Source organism: Prionailurus bengalensis, chromosome C1 (genome assembly GCF_016509475.1).
Source record: "Prionailurus bengalensis isolate Pbe53 chromosome C1, Fcat_Pben_1.1_paternal_pri, whole genome shotgun sequence".
Classification (NCBI taxonomy): domain Eukaryota; kingdom Metazoa; phylum Chordata; class Mammalia; order Carnivora; family Felidae; genus Prionailurus; species Prionailurus bengalensis.
This window is the reverse complement of record NC_057345.1, coordinates 25623732-25645578: the sequence shown is the minus strand read 5'-3', so window position 1 is coordinate 25645578 and position 21847 is coordinate 25623732. Positions and strand designations below refer to the sequence as shown.

General features: G+C 46.8%; 1 protein-coding gene across 1 annotated transcript in view; it reads left to right on the top strand.

The window, feature by feature from the left end:
* The window catches only part of CSMD2 (CUB and Sushi multiple domains 2), a 543771-nt gene that overhangs the window by 350990 nt on the left and 170934 nt on the right, over window positions 1-21847 (top strand). Inside the window, 3 exon segments of the mRNA XM_043573327.1 lie at window positions 3488-3644; window positions 5417-5608; window positions 10513-10639. Coding sequence (XP_043429262.1) covers window positions 3488-3644; window positions 5417-5608; window positions 10513-10639 — 476 coding nt within the window.

The following is a 21847-nucleotide window of genomic DNA, read 5'->3' as shown; positions in this document are numbered from 1 at the left end:
AGAGCAATCTGGCAATATCTAACAAAGCTGAAAATGTGCCTTCCCAGCAACCAGCATCTCCATTCTTGGCGTATGCCCTAGAGAAACTTGAGCACGTGTGCAGGCAGACATACAGTAGTGTCCCTAGGAGTGTCCACATTGTTTGTAACTGTATGTACAAAGCTGCCCACGTAGTGTGGTTATGTTTAAGCCAGCCATCTTGCTGAGCTGTCGTATTAGATGTAATGGTATGGGTCCCTGAAAATATTAAGTGGTACATTTTAATTATCTGCAATTTTTTTTTCTTTTTTTTTTAATTTTTTTAACGTTTATTTATTTTTTGGGGGACAGAGAGAGACAGAGCATGAACGGGGGAGGGGCAGAGAGAGAGAGGGAGACACAGAATCGGAAACAGGCTCCAGGCTCTGAGCCATCAGCCCAGAGCCTGACGCGGGGCTCGAACTCACGGACCGCGAGATTGTGACCTGGCTGAAGTCAGACGCTTAACCGACTGCGCCACCCAGGCGCCCCAATTATCTGCAATTTTTATTTGCCAGTTATACCACAACAAAGGTGAAGAAAATAAAAACATCTACTCGAGAAAGAAAAGGGAAAGGTTAGGTATAGTGGATGTGTATGGGTTCTCTCTGATTACTCAGAGACAAATCCATCACCTGTGTATGATGATGAACTGGACCATCAAAGCATTCTTATAAACAAACAATATTCTGTTAGAGAATAAATGTATACAAAGGCCCAGATGTATCCCAATTGTAATAAAAAGTATAAAAACACCCAAAAATAAGTACAGATTTTTACTGAGAGACATACAAAACAACTTGATTAAATGAAGCCAGATGCCATGTATATGGATAGGAAGATTCAATATCATATAGATGGACTTTTTCTCTTATTAATCCATACATTTTATTTTAATCAGTCAGAATTACACACGTTGGGGAGTTTTGGAAGATGGAGCCGGAGGTCTTTTTTTTTTTTTTTTAATTTAAGAAAGCTCATCTTGAGTTTATCGAGAAGAATAAACATGGGAGAATAATTTTTTAAGTTAAAAAAAGACAAGAGAGGACTTGCCCTACTAAATATTTGAGTATCTTATAAAACTATGGTAACTGAAACAGTATGGGTCATGAACAGGAAAAGACAAATAGGTAGCGTAGTAGAAATAGAAGAGAATAGAAAGTTGACAGACAAAGCCAAATTTATACAACAGTCTATGTGACAAAGGTATATTTAAAATTGGTGGTGGATGTAATATTTATAGTGTTGGGTTAAATGGCTTATCAACCAAGGAGAAAAAGTAGAATCTTATCCTCCTATTCCAGGTGGATTTGAGGACAAGAGTACTAGAAGAAAACATTGGTTTATTTATTTATCATACATTTATTGAATGCCTCTTCCATGCCAGGCCACACATTCCAGACAATGATGTGTGAATAAGGATAGTATGGGTTGGTTTAATTGTATGATGGAAAGTCCTACAGTTATTTAAATGCTGTTGGGGAAAAATATGTAATGATTCAAAAAATATGCACATTATATTAAGTGGAAGAGTAGGTTACCATATAGTATCTATAGTTTGATCTTGTTTTTATTGAAAATTAAGGAAATAAGTATATATAAGGAAAGGCATGCATAGAACAAAGCATAGAAAGATCATCTCCAAAATGTTGTGAGTGTTGAGAGTTATCTTCTGTGTGTTCTTCTGTTTTCTGCAATGAATATTTATCATAATGACACATTATGAACATTTTTGTCCTTAATGAGTTAGAATGAATTATACTTAGAAATTAAGGAAATAATCCTGTTCCCATTACACTTTTATTAATTAACAACAATTTCTTAATATCATCATATATCCAGTGAATATTCAAGTTTCCAATTATCTCATAAATGTCCTAATATTTTTTCTTAATTTACAGTTTATTTGAATCAGGACCCAAATAAGGCCCAGACATTGGATTGGTTGTCTCATATGGTTTTTAATCAATGGGTTTCTGCCTCCATCTTTTTTTTTCCCTCCATCCCTTGTAATTTATTTGTTGAGGAGGTCAGGTAATTTTTCCAGTGGGACTTTTCATATTCTAGGTTTGCTGAACATATTCCTAGAGTATCATTTCATATATTCCTGCGTCCTCTGTACTTCCTATAAGTTAGAAATTGGATCCAGTGACTTGATGTGACTCAGGTTTGATTTTTTTTTTTTTTTTAGCAAAATGACTCCATAAGTAAGTAGTGGTGTTCATGATATCTGCTTGTTTCTGTTACTGTGATGTTAGCAAGTATTGACGATCAATGCCTTGATCAATTAATTCCAGTATGTTTTAGTGGGTAAAAATATTTTTAACAGCTTGGGTGCTGCAGTGAGCACTGGTGAACTGGTGTCATCTCTATGTCTGTTGGAACTCCAGAATTCTCTCAATCTATCAGTGGTGCTGTACAAGGAATCTGGAAACAGACTTGAGGCTCCCAGGGGCCTAAACAAATCTCTGTAATATACTGCACAGTTCGCTTAAAGGATGGCTTCTTTTAGAAAGCTTTGCTTCATAAATAGTAGAATGGAAATATTGTTCCAATTTGCTGGCAGCTGGCACCACATCCGGTGCCAGGCGCAAATATTCATCACCCACCCATAGATCCCATCTTTGATATTTACCAAAGCACTAGGGGGGTCCTTCACTCAATCACAACTTCTGTTGTTATTTGTACAATTATCTGGAAAGGAGCAGCAACCTCAGAACCTGGGGAGCCAGTTCATTATTCTGATGACTGTTGTCTTTGCTGGTGCTCAGAAGTTCAGGGGACAGATGGGAGTGAGGGAAGCCAGATGCCTGCGCGATTCCACCCATGGCAAGCCCAGCAGGCCCTCGCTGGAGCCCTCATTTCAGGAGGGAAGGGGCAGAGGCTGAGCTTGGGGAAAGGAAAGGCACCGTGACACACTGGTCATTTTAATTCCATGCTGCTGCATCCCAGGGGCCATGTCTAGAAGAGTAGTCAAGACAGGCCACTGCCACGGTGGGGTGGGGTCAGGCGGGAGGACTGCTATTTCATCTGGAAGGACAGGATTATTTAGCAATGCAGAGACGTCGGGTGCTTCCAGTGTGCCTGTGTGCAGAAACAGATGGCTTGGGCCTTCAGGCAGCCCCCTCCTTGCCTCCCCAGGCTGCTGAAGAGTAAGCTAGTGCCATATGGGGTTTGGAGGGACAAAGCAGAGCTCCACTGGAAAGGTTAGAACAGCTACCGGTTCCTACAGACCAGATTCGCACTGAGATGGGCTGGGCACAGACCTGGCACCTAGGAGAGACAAGAGGGGCTGATCACTCACCCTGTTACTGGCTCACCGTGCCATCTACCTTGCATCTGATGCCTCACTTCCCCTCTAACAGACATCGTTGGTGCTAAACTCTGGGGATATAGGCCGTGGGATGAGAAACTGTTGTTCAAAATAAGGCCATGCTGACATCAGGTGGGGGGTCTCTCCTACATCCAGGTCTATGACGGCAACAACAAGTCCGCCCGTTTGCTGGGGGTGTTCAGCCGTTCTGAGATGATGGGGGTGACTTTGAACAGCACGTCTAGTAGTCTGTGGCTTGACTTCATCACTGATGCCGAGAACACCAGCAAGGGCTTTGAGCTGCAATTCTCCAGTAAGTCTCTGTTGCATCAGAGTGGACGATGAAATCAGGCTTTCCCTAGTTCCGCAGATGGGGAGGTCTGTCTCTGGGGCATCACCATCATTTTGCAGGTTTGGTTTTCTCTGGCTCACGCTTAGCGGACTGTTTCCTCTAAGACACAGGTATGCCTGTGCTTTGAGTAAGCTGCCCCTTGGCATACAGCTCTAAGGTTTAACTCTGTGGTTAACTGAGGGTCACAGCATACCTGTTACTGACTAATACTTGAAAAATATGAACGCCAAGGCTTTTAACTAAAGCAACCAAACCAAGCCTTTCCTAATCGTGGCATTTATAAAATAAGGTTCAGCTGCAGCCAGATGTAAAAAGTGTGAATGTTAATGTACAATTATGTTATTTTTCACTACTCCCTGAAGAGTTGAATCTTGCTTCTTTCCCTTTTGCATGATTTTTGCTTTGTCTTTTACTCCCAGAGTGTCAAAGACAGAAAGCCCCCAGGTTTGTATGCAGGCCCGTAGTACTTGGGATTACATCCCCACACTTTGGCTTCACAGCCATCGTATTAATTTATTTGAGCTCCTGGACCTTCCCAGTAGATACAAAGAAATGTGCTTTTAGGGCTTATTTTAAAATCCAATGATTATCCATTAGCTGATAATGGATGAACACAATGTGATAGATCTGTCCATACAATGGAATGTTATTTAACTGTTACAAAGGAATAAAGCACTGGTCCATGCTACACCATGGATGAGCCTTGAAAACCAAGTGAAAGCAGCCAGTCACAGAAGGCTGCATGTTGTATGGACTGTCCAGAACAGGCAAATCCATAGAGATGGAAAGGAAATCGATGGTTGCCGAGGACTAAGAAAGTTGGGGGGCAGAAATGTGGACAGGGCTCCTCCAGAAGCGATGAAAAATCTGCAAGTGGATTGTGATGAGAGTTACACAACCCTGAGAATATACTAAAAGACCGAACACTTCAGATGGGCGAATGTTCAGTATGTGAATTATATCTCAATAAAGCTGCTAGGAAAAAAAAAAAAAAAAAAACCTCAGTGAGTCCACTCAAGATTCCTCTCGCCTGGCCTTTAGGCCATCTGGCATAGGGGTCTATGCCTGTTACAGCAGACACATCAGTGGAAGAGAATTTAAAATAGAGTCACATGCGAATTCCATCTCTGTCATCTGAGAATGTGTGACTTTTAACCATTTATTGAACCAGGTCATGTTCTCAGTTGTAAAATGCAGATACTTATACCTCCCTGTAAGACTCCTGTGGGTAACAAATGAGAGCCAGCACAAGTAAATTGCCAAATAGTAGGCGCTTTGTAGAAACGCTCTGCGTAAGCCTTCTCTAGCCTCTCTCAATAAAGCATATTTAAGCAGGACATAATTGAACTTTGAAATATGCATTTGAAGGGAAGTTTCCATATTACACTATCCCATCAGAATGTCTCAGTGAGCAAGATGGAAAGAGCAGCCTTGCTAACAAAATGCTCTGGGGGTCATACAAAGGAAATAGGAAACCCAGACCTTATGTCTGAAAACTATTATAAAGGCTGTCCTGGGAGAAATAACTGAAACCATCACGTGCGGGGGCAGGTGTAGCATCACCTCTGCTGAGCACAGCAGTGTGGTGGCCCCAGAGCAGTGAGACTGCCAGAGGCCAGAGGCACGTGCCTGGTGGCTTGCTTGAGGGCGCAGGCTTCAAATTGAGGGAAGGAAGGGAATGTGGTTTCTGCCACGCCGGGTCTTGCTTACCCCATCTCTCCTCTCGTCGGCAGGTTTTGAACTCATCAAGTGTGAGGATCCAGGAACCCCGCAATTTGGCTACAAGGTTCATGATGGAGGCCATTTTGCAGGAAGCTCTGTGTCCTTCAGCTGTGACCCTGGATACAGCCTGCGGGGCAGTGAGGAGCTGCTGTGTCTGAGTGGGGAGCGCAGGACCTGGGACCGACCTCTCCCCACCTGTGTCGGTAGGAGGCCTCTTGCTCTTTAAGTGACTCCTCGGGTCCCCTCCCAACCCCATGCTCCCAGCTCTGGTCTCATGAAAGCTGTCCCGTCGGACCCCACACTCCAGCACTGTGGGACTGCCTAACTGGACTGAATCCTCCTGTTCACGGGAGTCCTCGCTTACCCTGCCCCCGCTTCTCTGTTCCCTCACTTTCACACCTCATTACACCCGTGTTGCAGCAGCTCAGTCAGGCGGGTGGCAAGCCACCATTGTGACACATTTAGCCAAGTGGGACCACAGCCAAGCCATGCCCTCAGAATTGTAATGCTGGCAACAGAGGAAAGTTGGGAGAGTCAGTTAAGAAGAGGTGGAGCTTTTGCCGGGGTTCCCAGGGTTCTTGCAACACTCAGACTCAAACGAGTCTCTGACTCACTCTGGGCCTCAGTTTCCCCATAGGCAAAATGGGGTTTATGCTCCCTTTCCTGGAGAAAGTTGGAAGAAAGAGTAAGAAAATGAGCTAGCACCTACCTCATTCTTGAGGAAGAATATAATAATGAACCAGCACTTTCTTAAGCCTCTGGTGCTTCCAGAATGTCAGCAGAGGCTCCCTCTAAGCTTTCTTCATGTGTCATAAGATGAGAGCAGTCTGGTCCAGGGCAGAAGTATGAAGTAGGCAGAACCTATCGTTCGGTCCATCTGGCCTTTTCATTTCTCACCACCTACCTCACTGCACCTGTTCTCCTCCCTGCTGAACAAGATTCCCACCCCACTGCTTTGTCCTGCTTCCCCACCCCCAAACACCAGGCCTCTCCCCCATCCCCTTCCCCTTGTGCCACAAACTCGCATGTCTGTACAGTGCTGGTCAATCCTATAAGAACAAGACATCCACTGGGAAAACACTTAAGTCCGTACCAAGAGCCACACACCAGAATTGGTGCAGCTATATGTTTGGGTATGTGCAGAGGCAGAGAAGTAAACAAAGAAAGAATAAAGTATTTTTCCCTACCCTTGGGAAGCCCATAGCCTAGCAAGGCAAATAGACACATAAACAGATACTTATAATACAAGATAAGCACTGTGCAAAGAGTTAGGGCAAAGTGTTGAGGAGATACAAGGAAGTTTTGCACAGACTCAAAAGGATGGGTAAGAATTCACCAGCAGGAGGAGGGTGGGGTGAGGGTTGGGCTTCTGGCCTAGCATGTGTGAGTGCTGAGGGTTTGAACCAGTGTGGTGGACAACGGTAATGGCCAATATTTTTCCCCTAGACAGTTTCATTTTAACAGGATTTCAGCACTGTTGTACAACAGAGGGTCTAAAAGAGAAGATGTTAAGCCTGACAGTGGACAGACCAGCATGGCGACCTCTAAATAGCCTCTCCCTTTGCCCTCTAAGGTTGACCCAGTCTGCAGTCATGCCCCTTCCCTTTCTCCCTGCATCCTGTTTTTGTCCCCTTCTTTCCTTCATGTGCCAGGTCCTATGCTGGGCACTAGGAACTCTGAGGAGGGCAGATCCCCGGCCAGCGAGGGGGGGACATATGCATAAATGGATGACAGTATGATGCCACAGGCAAGCTAGAGCAGGCGAAATGCGAAAGGAGATGATTCATGTTACAAGACAGTTGCTTTGCAGAAAGGATTCACTGTAAGTTTCTTTTGAATATCAGATGTGCTGGTTGGGCTGAACTCAGTGGATCCACTCAAGCAGTGCTGGGAAGAGTACTTAAACTTTGAATCTCGGAGATTTTCCCCGTGGAGACTCCCTCAGGCCCCACACAGAGGAGTGAGGCTATGTATTTGGGGTTGTGGGTGTATATGTTTACACACGTCATGTTGTGGTGGACTTCATCACGGTCTAGCAGAAATGACCACTGTAGTTTAAGACATCGCAGAGGCTTTCTTTGTCGATGAGTGGGTGCTACAGCCCACATGAGGCAGCCAAGGCTCTAAGGATGGGAAGAAGGGTGACAACCAGAAAGAGTAGAGTCTCATGGTCTTGTCAATGAATCTGCAGCATGCCGGCCTCTTGGCTCCTCCCAGATGTTGCGTCCGTGAGGAAGAACCCCCACTGCTGCTGCCTCCAAACACAGGAAGGGCTTCTCCATCTGGAATATGGAAGGAAGCTCTAGCCAAGGGCATGGATAAGGTCCTGCCACCTCTCCACTACCTCCCCCGTTTGTGGGGCCAGACAGTCTTCCTCCCCACACCCACTTGCCAATGGGGCCTCTTGCCCACACCCACTCCCCAATGGGGCCCATTCAGCCCTGCGTCCTTCAAGCACTTCCCGTCCCAACAGCACATGGGGGGGGCGGGGGGGTACTCACAGCAAGGCACGTGCAAAGGATCCAGTCTCGTGAGCAGGCTTACTGGCAGAGCGCCTCCTCCCTGACCGTGCCATAGTGGCCCCGAGTGAAGCCAAGGGGCCCATGAAATACTTAATGAAGGTGAAGGCCAGTCTTCTATCTGCAACCTGGGTCCCATCTTCTCCTGTTTCTTCTAGGATTTTGCATAGTCACTCATTCCCTTTTCTAAAACACTCTTGCAATAATTCTCCTCTTCATTGTCACTCATGCTCCCTTGACTCCGACCCTTGTAGTAATTTTCCTGGAAAGCAGTAAGCGTCCTCATTCATTTGATCATCCATGGATCTCTCCATTCAGTAAACACTTACTAAAACATCTGTAACATGCCAGGCACTATAGCGGCACTGGATGCACAAATACAAGTAAGACAAGGTCCTTGCTGCCAAGGCATTTGGTCTTGTGAAGGAGACAGATGTGACTGTAACATGGTTGTGATTTTAAAAAATCTGCTTCTGTTAAAATGGAGACACAAAGGAGGACAGTGGCAACTGTACCTGGGAGGGGACGGGTCACAAAGGTCCCCCGAGAAAGATGTTTTCACATTGTCAGTCCACATGAAGGCATGAAGAAGCCTCATTGTCCTGGCTCCTAGTGTTCATGAGTCTTGGCTAGACCAAGGGGTGTTGGGAGGGGCCCAAGAAGCCAAAAAGAGCTCCTCTGGGGCTTGGACTTCATTCTGGGAAGGAAGGTTTGAAGCAAGCAGTGACCCAGTCAGTTTGCATTCTAGAAAGGTCCCTCAGGTGGCACTGCTGGGGGTGGGCAACTGTGCCACCCAGAAATGGCCAGAGCCTCGGCCAGGACTCTAGCAACAAGGTCGAGGGAGGTCCATGTGACAAACACCCCAGGGGTTCAGGGGCTGGGTCTCGGAGGCAGATCAGATGTGGGGAGGAAGAAGGCCAGAGGACCACCAGCTTCTGACCTGGGGACTAGGTGCTCCGACGGAGAGTGTAGACCTGATCCCCTGAGTCCAGCTCCACCCTTCATGCCCCAAAGACTGCCACCAGAGTATACTTCCTAGTGTGTAAAGTTCACTGGCGTGTAAGGTGACTGGTTCTTCCCCCGGAGAGTCCCCAGCCTCATGCATGGCGTCCTTGGATGTCTGACGCTTGACCAGCTCTGCGGCCTTGTCTCCCCTGTTGTCCCCTGTCCCCTCAGCCTGCCACACCATGGCCCACTTCCACGACGTTTGCCCTTTCTCTTTTCCATCTGCAGCATCCTCTCCCTGATGTTCCTCCCCCGCCCACTCCACCCCTGCTCCTCCTCACAACTCCTCCTGCCCCAAGCTAGGGGAAGTAGCCCCCTCTCCTCTGAGCTGTCATCTGCCACAAATGCATCTCTGTTGGGGCACACTGTGGCTGTCTCCTCCTCTAGACCATTGGCCCTTGGGATGCTTGTTTTCCTCTGTGCTCCTGGCACCCCATGCAGCCCCATTGCTGGCAAGGCACAGGTTCAAGTGTATGCATCATCGAGGAGGCTTTAAGGAGTTTGGCCGCAGAGTAAGCTGTCAGCCCTCCACCCCAGGACCTTTTTTTAAATGGCTCTATTGAGATGTAATTCACATACCATATACTTGAAGCCCAATGCTTTTTATCTGTTCACAGGGTTCTGCACCCATCACCACCATCTGATTTTTGAACATTTTGTCCACCCAGGAAAAGCCCTGTACCCATCGGCAGTCACTGCCCCCTGCACACTCCCCCCAGGCCCAGGCAACCACCAGCATACTTTCTGTCTCTATAGATTTTTCTGTTCTAGACATTTTATATAATCAGAATCACATAACACGTGGCCTTTTGAGCCTGGCTTCTGTCACGTAGCACACTGTTTTCAAAGTCCATCCATGTTGTAGCAGGTATCGATCCTTCATTCTTTTTTTTATGATCAAATAATATTCCACCATATGGATGACACCGTATTTGTGTATCCGTCCATCAGCTGATGGACATTTGGGCTGTTTCCGTCTGTTAGCTATTATGAATAATGCTGCTGTGCACATTTTTGTGTGAACGTATGTTTTCATTTCTCTTGCGTCTATGCTTGGTAGTGGGATTGCAGGGTCATATGGTGACTACGCTCAACATTTTGAGAAACTAGGAAACCGCTTCCCAAAGCAGCTGCACCATGTTGCAGCTGCACCAGCAATGCGCGAGGGTTCCAATTCCTCCACATCCTCACCGACGCTTTTTCGTGTCTGGCCTTTCGATTACAGCCATCCTTGTGGATGTGAGATGCTATAGCTCATTGTGGTTTTCATCTGCATTTCCCTGATGACTAGTGATGTTGACCATCTCTTCCTGGGCTTCCTGGCAGTGTGCACACCTTCTTCAAAGAAATGTCTGTTCAGACATTTTGCCCATTGTTTGGGCTGTTTTTCTTCTCATCACTAAGTTGTAAGGGTTCTTTGTAGATTGTGGATATAAATCGCATCCAGGGACCTTTCTGTATGCTGTGCTCAGTCACCTGCAGGGCACAAGAGGGACTTGGGCACACTGACAAGAGGAGCCACTGAGTCACTGCTGGCAGTGCAGGCCACCCTATAAAGCTCACTTTTTTGGGATTTCTTTCAGCTGAGTGTGGAGGGACAGTGAAAGGAGAGGTGTCGGGCCAGGTGCTGTCACCCGGGTATCCGGCTCCCTACGAACACAATCTCAACTGCATCTGGACCATCGAGGCTGATGCTGGTTGCACCATCGGGTAAGTGTCTAGGCTGGTGAACTAACCCCTGCCTATGGCTCAGGACGGTCCTCACCAGCATCAGCACCAGGCCACTCAGCTGGTAGCTGGGCCTGCCCCAGAGGCCCTTGCGATCAGTAGTGGTTGCCGTGCCCCCAGGCTTAGGCTGAGGCCTATGGAAAACCTGGAAAGGCCAGTCTCAGCCTCCCAGGACTGCAGTTCAAGTTCAGACAACTCTCTGGCCTCAATGGCACAGTTCCAGCAGAGTAGCTGAGGGCAGAGCTGGAGGTCATACAAACCCCAGCGTGAATCCCAGCCCTGCCACTTGCTGTTTGCAGGACTTTGGGCACAGCCTTTATTCCCTCTGGGTCCCGCTATCTCCTGTGCTGTATCGCTTACAGTAGCAGAGCGTCAGGATAAGGCACTTAAAGGAGACAGCACATGCAGTGCACCCAGCATAGTCTTTGGAACATACTAAATATTTAATAACGCTTCTGTGGTTACTTCTCAGACAGTAGTGTCGGCACAGAGCTGTGTGATCCCAGATTGCTTGCTGTTCTCGGTCTGCGTTTCCTCATCTGTAAAATGAGGACAAAAATGCTGGTGTTTTAGGGTTGTAGAGGGAGTCATTACAAAAGCCCAGCACAGTGTCTGGTGGTTCATATGTACGCCCTCAGAATAGAACTTCCTTTCCATACAAGCATCTGACCAGCAGGAGTTACTCCTGGGAGTTCCAAAGAGTCAGAGAAGAAAGGAACGTCACCATTTACACAGCACGGGACCTGGCACGTATATTGTCTTATCAATTCTCCACAATAGCCCTGTTAGTACTGATGGTAAGTCCCAATAATGAATGGACATAGTTCTCATTCACATTTTATAAACAAGAACACTGAGATCCCAAGAGAATGCACAGTGACTCAGAAAGCTGGGATGCGAACCTGGGTTTTTCCGAATCTTTACACTATTCACACTGCTGGCCCAGCTGGGCCTTAAGCTATGGTTCAGATGAGCTGTGCGAAGAGGAGCCGGTTAGGGGTGCAGGATGAGCAGAGGTCTGGAAGGAGGACTGACAAGACAGCTGGCTGGAGAGGGGGAAGCATGTGGACAAGGAATAGAGCGTGGAGAGGGTTGGAGCATGGCCTGGTCATGGAAGATCTTAAATGCCAGTAGACAAGAGGGAGCTATGGTAGGTTCTTAAGCAGGCTTGTCCCACCGGGGCCTTTTCCAGTGGAGAGAACTCACGCAAAGAAAACCAGTCAGGAGAGGGGCACCTGGGTGGCTCACTCAGTTAAGCGTCCGACTTCAGCTCAGGCCATGATCTCATGGTTCGTGAGTTCAAGCCTGGTGTCGGGCTCTGTGCTGACAGCTCAGAGCCTGGAGCCTGCTTTGGATTCTGTGCGTGTGTGTGTGTGTGTCTCTCTCTCTCTCTGCCCCTCCCCTGCTCATGCTCTGTCTCTTCTCTCTCAAAAATAAATAAACATTAATTTTTTTAAAAAAAAAAAAGAAGAAGAAAGAAAAACAGGAGTCTGTTGTAGTGACCCAGGAATGAAGGGTTGAAGATGTGCAATAGTGGGGAATCAAGGCAAGGAGAAGCATAGCTAGAGACGATCCTGCCTTAGAGAGTCTTCAGTCAAGGGGAACTGGCTGAATGGATATGTTGCTGCAAGACGTACATACAGATACTTGTGTATTTGCTGATGTACATAGGTCCTTAGACTCCATTCAATTAAAATTAAAGAAGTGCATTGTTTGCTATGTGCAAGTTTTTGAGCTAAGCCCTGTGCAAAACAAGGTCAGAAGAGCTCTTAAGGGTTTTGCACTATTAGGGGCACAAGTTAAATGTACAAATTCATCTTGCACATTTCTGCTAGAAGAAGCTGCTGGAAGCACACCTGGTCAGCTCACCTGCTAACCAGAAACCTTCCATGGCACCCACGTTCACAGAAGCTAAACATCTTATCCTGGTTTTCAAGGTCTTCATGACCTCAACCTACCTCCCCAACCTTATTTCCCTCCCTTTCCCTTCAGTGACATCCCGGCAGAGCCAAACAACTGGTGTCTCCTGTGCATATCTATGCTCATGGCCTCGCTCTGTGCATCTGTTTCCACTCTGGCCTCCCTGGAATGCCCCCCTTGCTCCAACGGCTTATGTCTGAAATTCCCCATCCCTCAAAGTCAACTACATGTGTCTGCTCACCCAGGAAGTCTTCCCGATCCCCTCTCTTGGACTCCTGGGAGTCATGTCTCCCTCTTTTGAACTCTCTTTGCCTGCAGCCCGCATTTTCCTTGACACTGACCACTTTGTGCTATATTTGTGCTCCTGCCTTACCTTCCCAGCCAGAGCTGTGGTCTCCACCTCATTCATTTCTACAAGTCTCCCAGTTCTCAGCACGGTGCCCCCAGCACCTGGATCCATAAGTGTCAAGTGATGAATGAGTGAATGAATGAATGAATGAATGAATGAATGAATGAAGCAGGAGTCAGGCACAAAGGGACTTATATAACTAGTAGATCCACAAGAGTCCCTCAGTAAATGTTAAGTGCACAATGAGTGAATGAGGAGTGTAATGACTTTTACTTTAGTGTACATGTGTGCAAATCAGAAGGCTTTCCTACCCCGGAACATCATTCATTCATTTATTCATTTATTCATGTAACAGCTGTCTGTCTGTTTATCACATGGCATTGTCTGGGCAGGGTGCTGGCATTGCATATGTGAATGAGACCCAGACACTGTTGGCAAAGAGGAGACATGTGTATGCACAGTGAGATGGAGAGATAGGGAGGGATAGGGAGTGAAAGACAGTACAGACCAGAGATGCTATCCTGGAAAAGGTGAAAAAGCTGAAGGATGGAGAGGAAGTTGCCAGGTAGCCAGGGAGGAAAGCTGGTGGGAGGGGAAGGGCCTTCTAGACAGAGGAAGTGACATGACATGGTCAGGTGCAAGGGCTGGAGCATCAGCTTCGATTTTGTGGCAGGAGGCAATGGTGGGCAATAAAGCTGGTGGAGCAGGCTGCCGCCCAAGCTTGGAGGACCTTGGAGGCCATGAGGCTGTGTTTGGACTTGTCCTGGCATCCTTATGGAGAATGGAGTGACCTGGGGCTGGGAGCCCAGTGAGGGAGCTGTCCCAGATCGTGGTCGGGATGAGAAGCCTGAACCCTGGCAGTGACAGTGGGGGGTGAAGAAGAAGGGACGCATTCAGGAAACATTGAAGTGTTCACACCAGCTGGTCTCACTCTCGTCAGGAAATATGGAAAGTGTGGTTTCTTCTGTTCCCCTGTGTTTTGTTGCATAACATACAATACGTAAAATACACAGAGAAGTGGGAAGACCAGCCCGTGAGCACCCGAATGCCTGCCACCCAGGCTCAGCCACTGTGGAGACTCTCCCATATTGGCGTTCTCTTTGTTTTTGCCTTTATCCCCGTTTTGCTGAATCACTCGAGAGTACATTGTGGACATCATGGTACTTCATTCCTAAATACTTGAGCACACATCTCCTAAAGCGGAGGCTGTGTGTCTCCATGACGCGGCGGCATTAGCAGACCCAAGACAGGCAGCGTGATCCCCAGGAAGGAAGGTTTAGAACGAGGGCCGGAGGAGAACAGAGGGCCCTAGGAGCAGCTGACAGGCGAGCACAAGAAATCAATGATGGAATTCTGGGCAAGGGTGAGGACCGTTGTCACCTACAGGAATAGTGGGCACGGGGTGGGCTGGAGGGGAGACAGGAGGACCCCTTCCTGAGAAGATCAAGACAAGGACACGGAATGTCCTCTGCAGGGTGACATAGCAAGGACTATAAAGTCATAGGGATGTGCTAAATGTGTGTGTGAGGCCCCTACGATGGGGAACAGCAGGGAGAAGGTGAAGGTAGCTTTGGTCCACCCTCTAGAGAGCTTCTGGGCATCCCACAGCCTCAAGGGAGCTGATGCCCAAGGAGCAGAGGAGGGCTCCCGGCTGCACTGAGAGCAGCCAAAAGATGGAGATGAGAGACAGGACGCCTTTCCCTTTCTCGTTCAGTCCCCCACCCAGCTTGTCTTTTCCTGACAGTGCATGTGATGTCCACACACACATCTGTGCTCGTGCCTGTTTTCTCTCCTCTTCTGTCTCCCTCCCCCTCTTCCCTCTTTCTCTCTCTTTGTCCCCCTCTCACCTCCTCTCCCTCAGTGCCCCACACAAGCCCTTCACCTGACTAACCAGCAGCAAAGTGAAGGGAATTCATGATTAGACCCTAATGAAGACAAACACAAAAAGCCCTGTTTGTGTTTGAGTCCTTATTCAGAATAAGATCTAGCTACTACTTTTATTTTTTTAATGTTTATTTGTTTTTGAGAGAGAGGCAGCATGCAAGTGGGGGAAGGGCAGAGAGAGAGGGAGACACAGAACTCGAAGCAGGCTCCAGGCTCTGAGCTGTCAGCACGGAGCCCGACACGGGGCTCAAACCCACAAACCGTGAGATCCTGATGCTTAACCAACTGAGCCACCCAGGCACCCCTAGTTGTTATTTTTAAAGTGGGAATATCTGTATAGGATTTTTCTATATAAAAAATAGACACTTGTTTTGAAAAATTCAAAATGCAGACAATAAAGAAATTTGTAGAGAGCAAAAGTCCCCTGAATCTGACTCTGTTCTCCTCCACACGGCCCACAGAAGAGAACCATTGAGATCAGTTTGTTCTGGTAATTCTTTTAGTTTGTATGCCGGTAGATGCATAAGGCAAATGCAGCAAATGTGGTTTCTAAAACAAGATAATCTCCATGCATGGCTCAGTGACTCGCTTTTGATTTACTGTTTAATCCTGTATCATCATATTATTATGTCAATATATAGAGATCAGCCTCATCCCATTTGATGGCCACAGAGAATTCTGTTGGAGGCACAACTATAATTTATTTTTCTACTCCCCTATTAATAAAGTAAATATTTTCAGTTTTTCACCCCAGTGAATATCCTTACACATGAATCTTTGAACAGTTGTCCAATTATTTCCTTAGGATATATTCTTAGAGGGCAAATTTTAATACATGATCTCACATTTCCCTCTGGTCACTGTGGCAATTTACGCATCCACCAAAAGTCTGCCTCCCTGCATAGCATCACTAGCTGCTGTCAATCCTGTCTGTGTTTCTCAGTTTGACAGACAAAATGATATCTAACTGTGTTGGCTGCTTCCCGTTCTCGGTATATTTTTCCTTGGGGGAGGTTTTTTTCTTTTCCTACAGAGGACTCAACTGGGTTGATTTTTAAATAGTGTATAATTTCAGTGTAGAATTCTTTTTAATCCCTATTTAAAACTTAGTAAGTGGTGGGGTGCCTGGGTGGCTCAGTCGGTTAAGCGTCCGACTTGGGCTCAGGTCATGATCTCACAGTCTGTGAGTCCGTGAGTTCGAGCCCCACGTCGGGCTCTGTGCTGACAGCTCAGAGCCTGGAGCCTGCTTCGAGTTCTGTGTCTCCCTCTCCCTCTCTGCCCCTCCCCCACTCACGCTCTCTCTTTCCTTCAAAAATAAATAAACATTTTAAAAGTTTTTTTAACTTAGTGGTTATGTGTTTCATGTGATTTACTTGCTATTTTTACTGCATTGCACCCTTTTTACTTTTTGAACTTTTGTGTTATTTATGTTCCATGTATACTCGAAGAAAGTGAAAAGAGCACAGGGTTTTTGTATATTTCTTTTTTTTTTTAATTCATTTATTTATTTGGAGAGAGACAGAGACAGTGCGAGCAGGCAAGGGGCAGAGAGAGGGAGAGAGAATCCCAAGCAGGCTCCACACTGCCAGCACAGGGCCAGCTGTGGGGCTCGAACTCACAAACTGGGAGATCATGACCTGTGCCGAAACCAAGAGTCGTACGCTTAACCCACTGAGCCACCCAGGTGCCTGTATATACATATATACGCATATATATCTCTCTTTTCCATCAAACGTACTATGCTCTTTTCAAACAAAACAGATGATGCATCCTTATTGTTTTCTTTCATTTTTAACTCTTCCTATTGTCAGCTGATTTGATTTAATTGGCTTTGTTTTTCCTCTAGTGATTTGAAAGTTCTGTATCCTATTTTTTTTTTATTCTGCCAGCGATCTTGTGTTTTCATTAATTCTGTTTTCAACACTACTCATCTTGCTCTCCTTTATTTTGGGAATCTTGTTGTTTTCATTTTTATTTTAAGGAAGCTATTCTTTTTTGTTTTCACATTGCCCTTGACAGCTTACTTTTGTTATTTCTATGTATTACCGTCTTGCACCTCCCTGAAAATACTGTTTATGTTCTGTTTTACAATGCCTCCTATTTTTTCCTGCATTAACTGCATCTTTCAGTTGGACCATTTAATCTGATTAATCAGCTGGATTCCTCTGAGGAGCCAATTCTCTTTACATCCCCAGGGGTTTTGTTGTTCATTCAACATCGAGTTGCAGCTCAGAGCTGGACTCTGGCACCAGACTGCCCGCCACTCTGATGAGCCGTGTAGCTTGGGAAGGTCTTTAAGCAGGCACTCTGGGCCTCTGTTCTCTAGGCTGTAAAATGGTGATTTAAGACAGTACCCATCACCTAAGGTTACGATGAGGTTAAGTGAGTTAACATATCTAAGCACTTGGAACAGTGCCTGGCATGTAATTCCCAAGTGACGAGAAACCCCTCCTGGAACTGGGAAGGCGGTTCATTTTACTCAGATGGGGCCCCTCGGCAAAGCAGGTTGTAGTTCACCCCTGAGAGTCCCAGGTGGTGGGTGCCATGCTGCTGGTGGGAACAGGTGTCAGGCGGGCTTCCCCTTGGTGTCCCAGATGGGACCCGATGTGGGAAAGCCCACAGGCCAATCCAAGGGACCATCCCCCGGGGCACAGACAGCAGAAGGCCTGCAGACACCTCTCCTCAGCCTGCCCTTGGCCCCAGCCGAGCACTGGAGATGATCAGAGGGATCTGTGGTCAACCTCACCCCAGCAAGCCGGGCAAGGAAGGACAGTGGGTAGCTGCAGGGATGGCCCTCAGTCCTGGGTGGGGTCCCGGCAGGGAAAATGGGCCCTTCTTGGGTGTGCAGGACAAGCATAGGCTGGCAGTCAGATTCTGCCCTGGAACCCAGGGGCGTCTCCAGCATTTGGTAGGTGTGTTTTCCCCTGAGTGCCAAGAATCGGACAGGCTGACCAGTGAACTCCATCCAGGCCTGACAACCAACAGCAGGAGAGCAGACTGTGCTGCACCCTCCATGTCACTCTTCCTCGTGTGGTCAGTATGTAGAACGTGGAATTTCATCCCCTATGCATGAGACGCCTTCTCAGTTTCCAGTGTTGGGTTAGAGTTTTCCCTGTTATAATCAGTGGACCAGCTCAGAGAAAAATTGAAGAGAGGGAAGCAAAGCCGTCTGCTCTTGGTCCTGCCCTCTACCTAACATTTATCAAACACGTACCTCGTACCACATTCTTGATCAGTTATTACTGTCCCCATTTTACAGATGAGACTGCCGAGGCTCAGAGAGGGTGAATATCTCACAATTACCCAGTGATGTGGGTTTCAGACCCTTTCTGCCTAGCTCCAAACTCTTCTCTCCCCAGTCTGGCATTCTGACCCTGGTTTAGTTCCACTGAACAAAGCGCACATTGAACACTTTCTCTGCACCAGACACTGTGCAGTGGGAAGCACAACAATTACACTAAGGCCAGTCTTTGTCTTCCAAGGGCTCACATTCCGTGGGAGGAAATAGTCAAACGAACAGGTCCCTCCAAGACAAAGCAGAGACTGTAAGCAGGTGCAAGCCAAGTTCAGCAATGGAAAAGAGAGAGAGAGAAGGCCTGCCTGGAGGTGTAGAGGCGAGCATTCCAACTGAGGGGAAAGAGAGCGAAGGCACGAACACAGGGCAAAATGTAGCGTCTATCCACCAAAGAGTGCTCCCTTGACGTGGCTGGGGACCGCATGGGGGAGATGAGGTTGCTCGGGTAAAGAGGGCTCTCCGCAGGACCCTGCAGGCTAAGATGAGGACTCTAAATGGATTTTTCAGTATAATGAGAAGCCATTGGAATATTTTGAAGACAGTAACGACATTCAGTTCAATTAAAATACTTGGAGCATTTACTCAGTGCCAGGCGTTCTGCCAGGTACTGAGGGTATAAATATAAATAAGAAACAGTCTTTTCCCTTGAAAGTCTCAGTCGTATGGGTAGAAATTTCATCAGCTAGGAATGGAAGTAGAAAAACTGACTAAAGCTGGCTTCAACAGATGGAGGTTCACTTTTCTCTTGGAACGAGGATCTGAAGGTCCCGTCTAGACCCAGGGCGGCCGCTCAGGATGCTGTTGCCTCTCTTCTTGCTGCACTGCCCTCGGCTGTACCCTCATGCTCGCCTGGTTAGCTGCTGCGGCTCCACACCTTGTGTCTGTGTCGCAGTCTAAAAGAAGAGGGGAGAGGACAGGGCACAGATCTTTCTCCTTGGGACGGTTTGTGTATTTCTTCAGGAAGAATCACCATCCTTACAGACGTCTTCCTACACTTTATTCATCAGAACTCGCCATGGATGCCCGGCTGGGAAAGCAAGAAATCAATCTTGTTTCGCTGTTACAGTTTCACTAGTAGAGATAGACGAGTTTTTGGAAATGGAGTGCAGATAGACCGTCCTACAGGGTCTGCTACAGATTCTAATATAATGCGATAAATGCTGTAGTAGAAGTTTGTACAAAGCACAACTGAAAAGCATTTGCAAGGATAGTTCCTAATCCCAGGTAGCAGTTGGGGGCAGGGTGTTAGAAGAGGAGCTATTCTAGGTGCATTTGAAAGCATAGTAGTAGTTTGCCATGCAGGGTGGAGGTAACATGAAAGGGAGGAAGGGGTGAATGTACAGAACTGCTTCTGGAGGAACCCATTGTCTGATGTGACATGATGGTATCTCCATTCCTAAAAGAAGGTCACTGGTGGCAATGCCAAGGAGAAATTGACTGGGAAACCAGGGAGGAGTCTAAGATAACTGTTTGAGAGGCCCTTGCTATATTCAGGAGAACTGCGCCTTGTTTCTGAGTACAAATCTGGCTAGGCTTACAAGCTATATGTGAGGGGCTACATGGAGGGGAAAGGGGGGAAGGGAGAAGAGACAGTCTTCTCCAGGTGTGCTTTCCCTAAAGAGATCTGGGGCCCATGGAGGGTGGAAATGTTGTTCTGGAAGCTTCAATTTCTGCTCTTAATGCTCATACTTGGCTAATGAGGATAGTTTGTTGATTTTTAACTGTAGGGATGCTTTTTAATGATTAATGCAAAGGGTGACCTGGAAACTCCATTCTTGGCTGTTGGTCACCAAGCAGTTGGATTACCGAGGGGTGGGAGGGAGGCACAGTTTTGATGAACTAGAACCCCTACCCAGTGGAGCTTGTCTTCCTGGGAGGAGCCTGAACTAGACAAAACATCTGGCTGCACCGGAAATCCGGACTCCCTGCCTGCGGTTGCATATCAATCATGGGGCAGCAATCCCCCACTGTGGTCACTGTTGTTCCCCTTCAACAGCAAGTGGGCAGCTGGCCCAGAGGAGGCAGAAGGCACCAGAAGTGAAGCTTCTGTTCGTAGCTCTTGCCAGGAATCGTGGCCGCAGGTTTAGCTGCTTCCAGAAGGTTTGTTTTTGAGCCATGGCACTAGTTAAACCTTCAACAGAGAAGGTCCATGTACTTGCACTCCAAGAGCTGACCTCCTGAAGGAGCTGAACAGATAAGCACGTACCCGGCGGGGTGTTCCTTTGTCAGGCTTAAGGTTTCAACAAATCAGGAAATCGCCAAAAGGAGCTCAGAAGTTTTTTGAAGGAGAGGGTATGGATAACCCGGTAGGTGTAAATGTAGATGTAAGTGTGGCGATGCTCTCTGGCAATTTAGTTTTCATGGATCACCTCTAGAAAAAAGAAACACAAATTACTTCAAATCATCCAAGAATAATAATCCAGCTGGGCTACACTGGATAGTTGAATTGGCCTGTAGACATCAAACTGACTGCCAGTTTACCATCCCAAAAAATGAATTCCAGGATTTCTTAGAGGGGGGATTCCATTCAACTGAAGAAAAGTAGACTTCGTTGGACCAGTATAGATCCCCCCCCCTCAAAAGATAAGGAAACCAGCAAAAAATAAATAAAATGAACTTGTATGATGCCACTTAACACATACCATTCTTGAAAAAGAATCATTTCCCTAAAGAAATAGAAACATAGGTGCGCCTAGGTGGTTCAGTCGGTTAAGCCTCTGACTTTGGCTCAGGTCATGATCTCACGGTTAGTGAGTTCGAGCCCCATGTTGGGCTCTGTGCTGACAACTCAGAGCCGGGAGCCTGTTTCAGATTCTGTGTCTCCTTCTGTCTCTGCCCCTCCCATGCTCTCTCTCTCTCTCTCTCTCTCTCTCTCTGTCTCAAACATAAATAAACATTAAAAAAAATTTTTTTTAATGGAAACATATTTTCTGAAAAAATTTTACTCTAGTAAACGAAAGAAAACGTAAACGGATTTATGGATAATATTCTCATTGACATATGAGAAGTAGGGATGATCGGTAGCAGAAGATTGGATGATGCAGTGGGGGAGGGGAGATCCTGAGATAGAAGGACAGTGATAGAGGCAAGCAAAGAATGAAAAAGAAGCTAAATACACAGGAACCAGAATCCACAAGAGCAGCATTTGCCTTGTAAAAAAATAAAAGCATTCAAGTAAGAGACAAGCTGGAGGATCTGAGATTGCAGAGAAAAACTACAAGAATGTGGAAATAAATGAAAGAGGAGTTGCCAAATGCAGAGTACCAACCAGGCGGCACATGTGGAGAAGAACGAGGAGCAAATGGAGAAAGGGGTAATAAAATACAAGCTGTGAGCAAAGTCCTCTGAGAAGGGGCAGACGATGGACCAGGGCTAAAGCATCCTGGTGAATTGAACGGACTCACTGAGTTCCAGGCAAAACTAATTAGATACAACTTGATGAACAAATCAAACAGTTCCAAGAATAATGAAATCCCGGAAAGCCTTTGGGAAAACACACCCACACAGGTAAGCACACCATCATTCCCCCTCAGATAAACAGTCATTTACAAAAAGCCACCACCGCAGAGAATCCAGTCCTTCTAAAATCGCTTCCCCTTAACATCAAAGGCCGAAGCCAGTGGTGTTGTGAGACCCAAGAACCATTGATCCAGCCAGGATATAATATGCACAGAAGACACAGAAAATTGACACTCAGGCTTCTTGAAAAGCTTGCAAAGACATTGCAGCAGGCTGTATGATG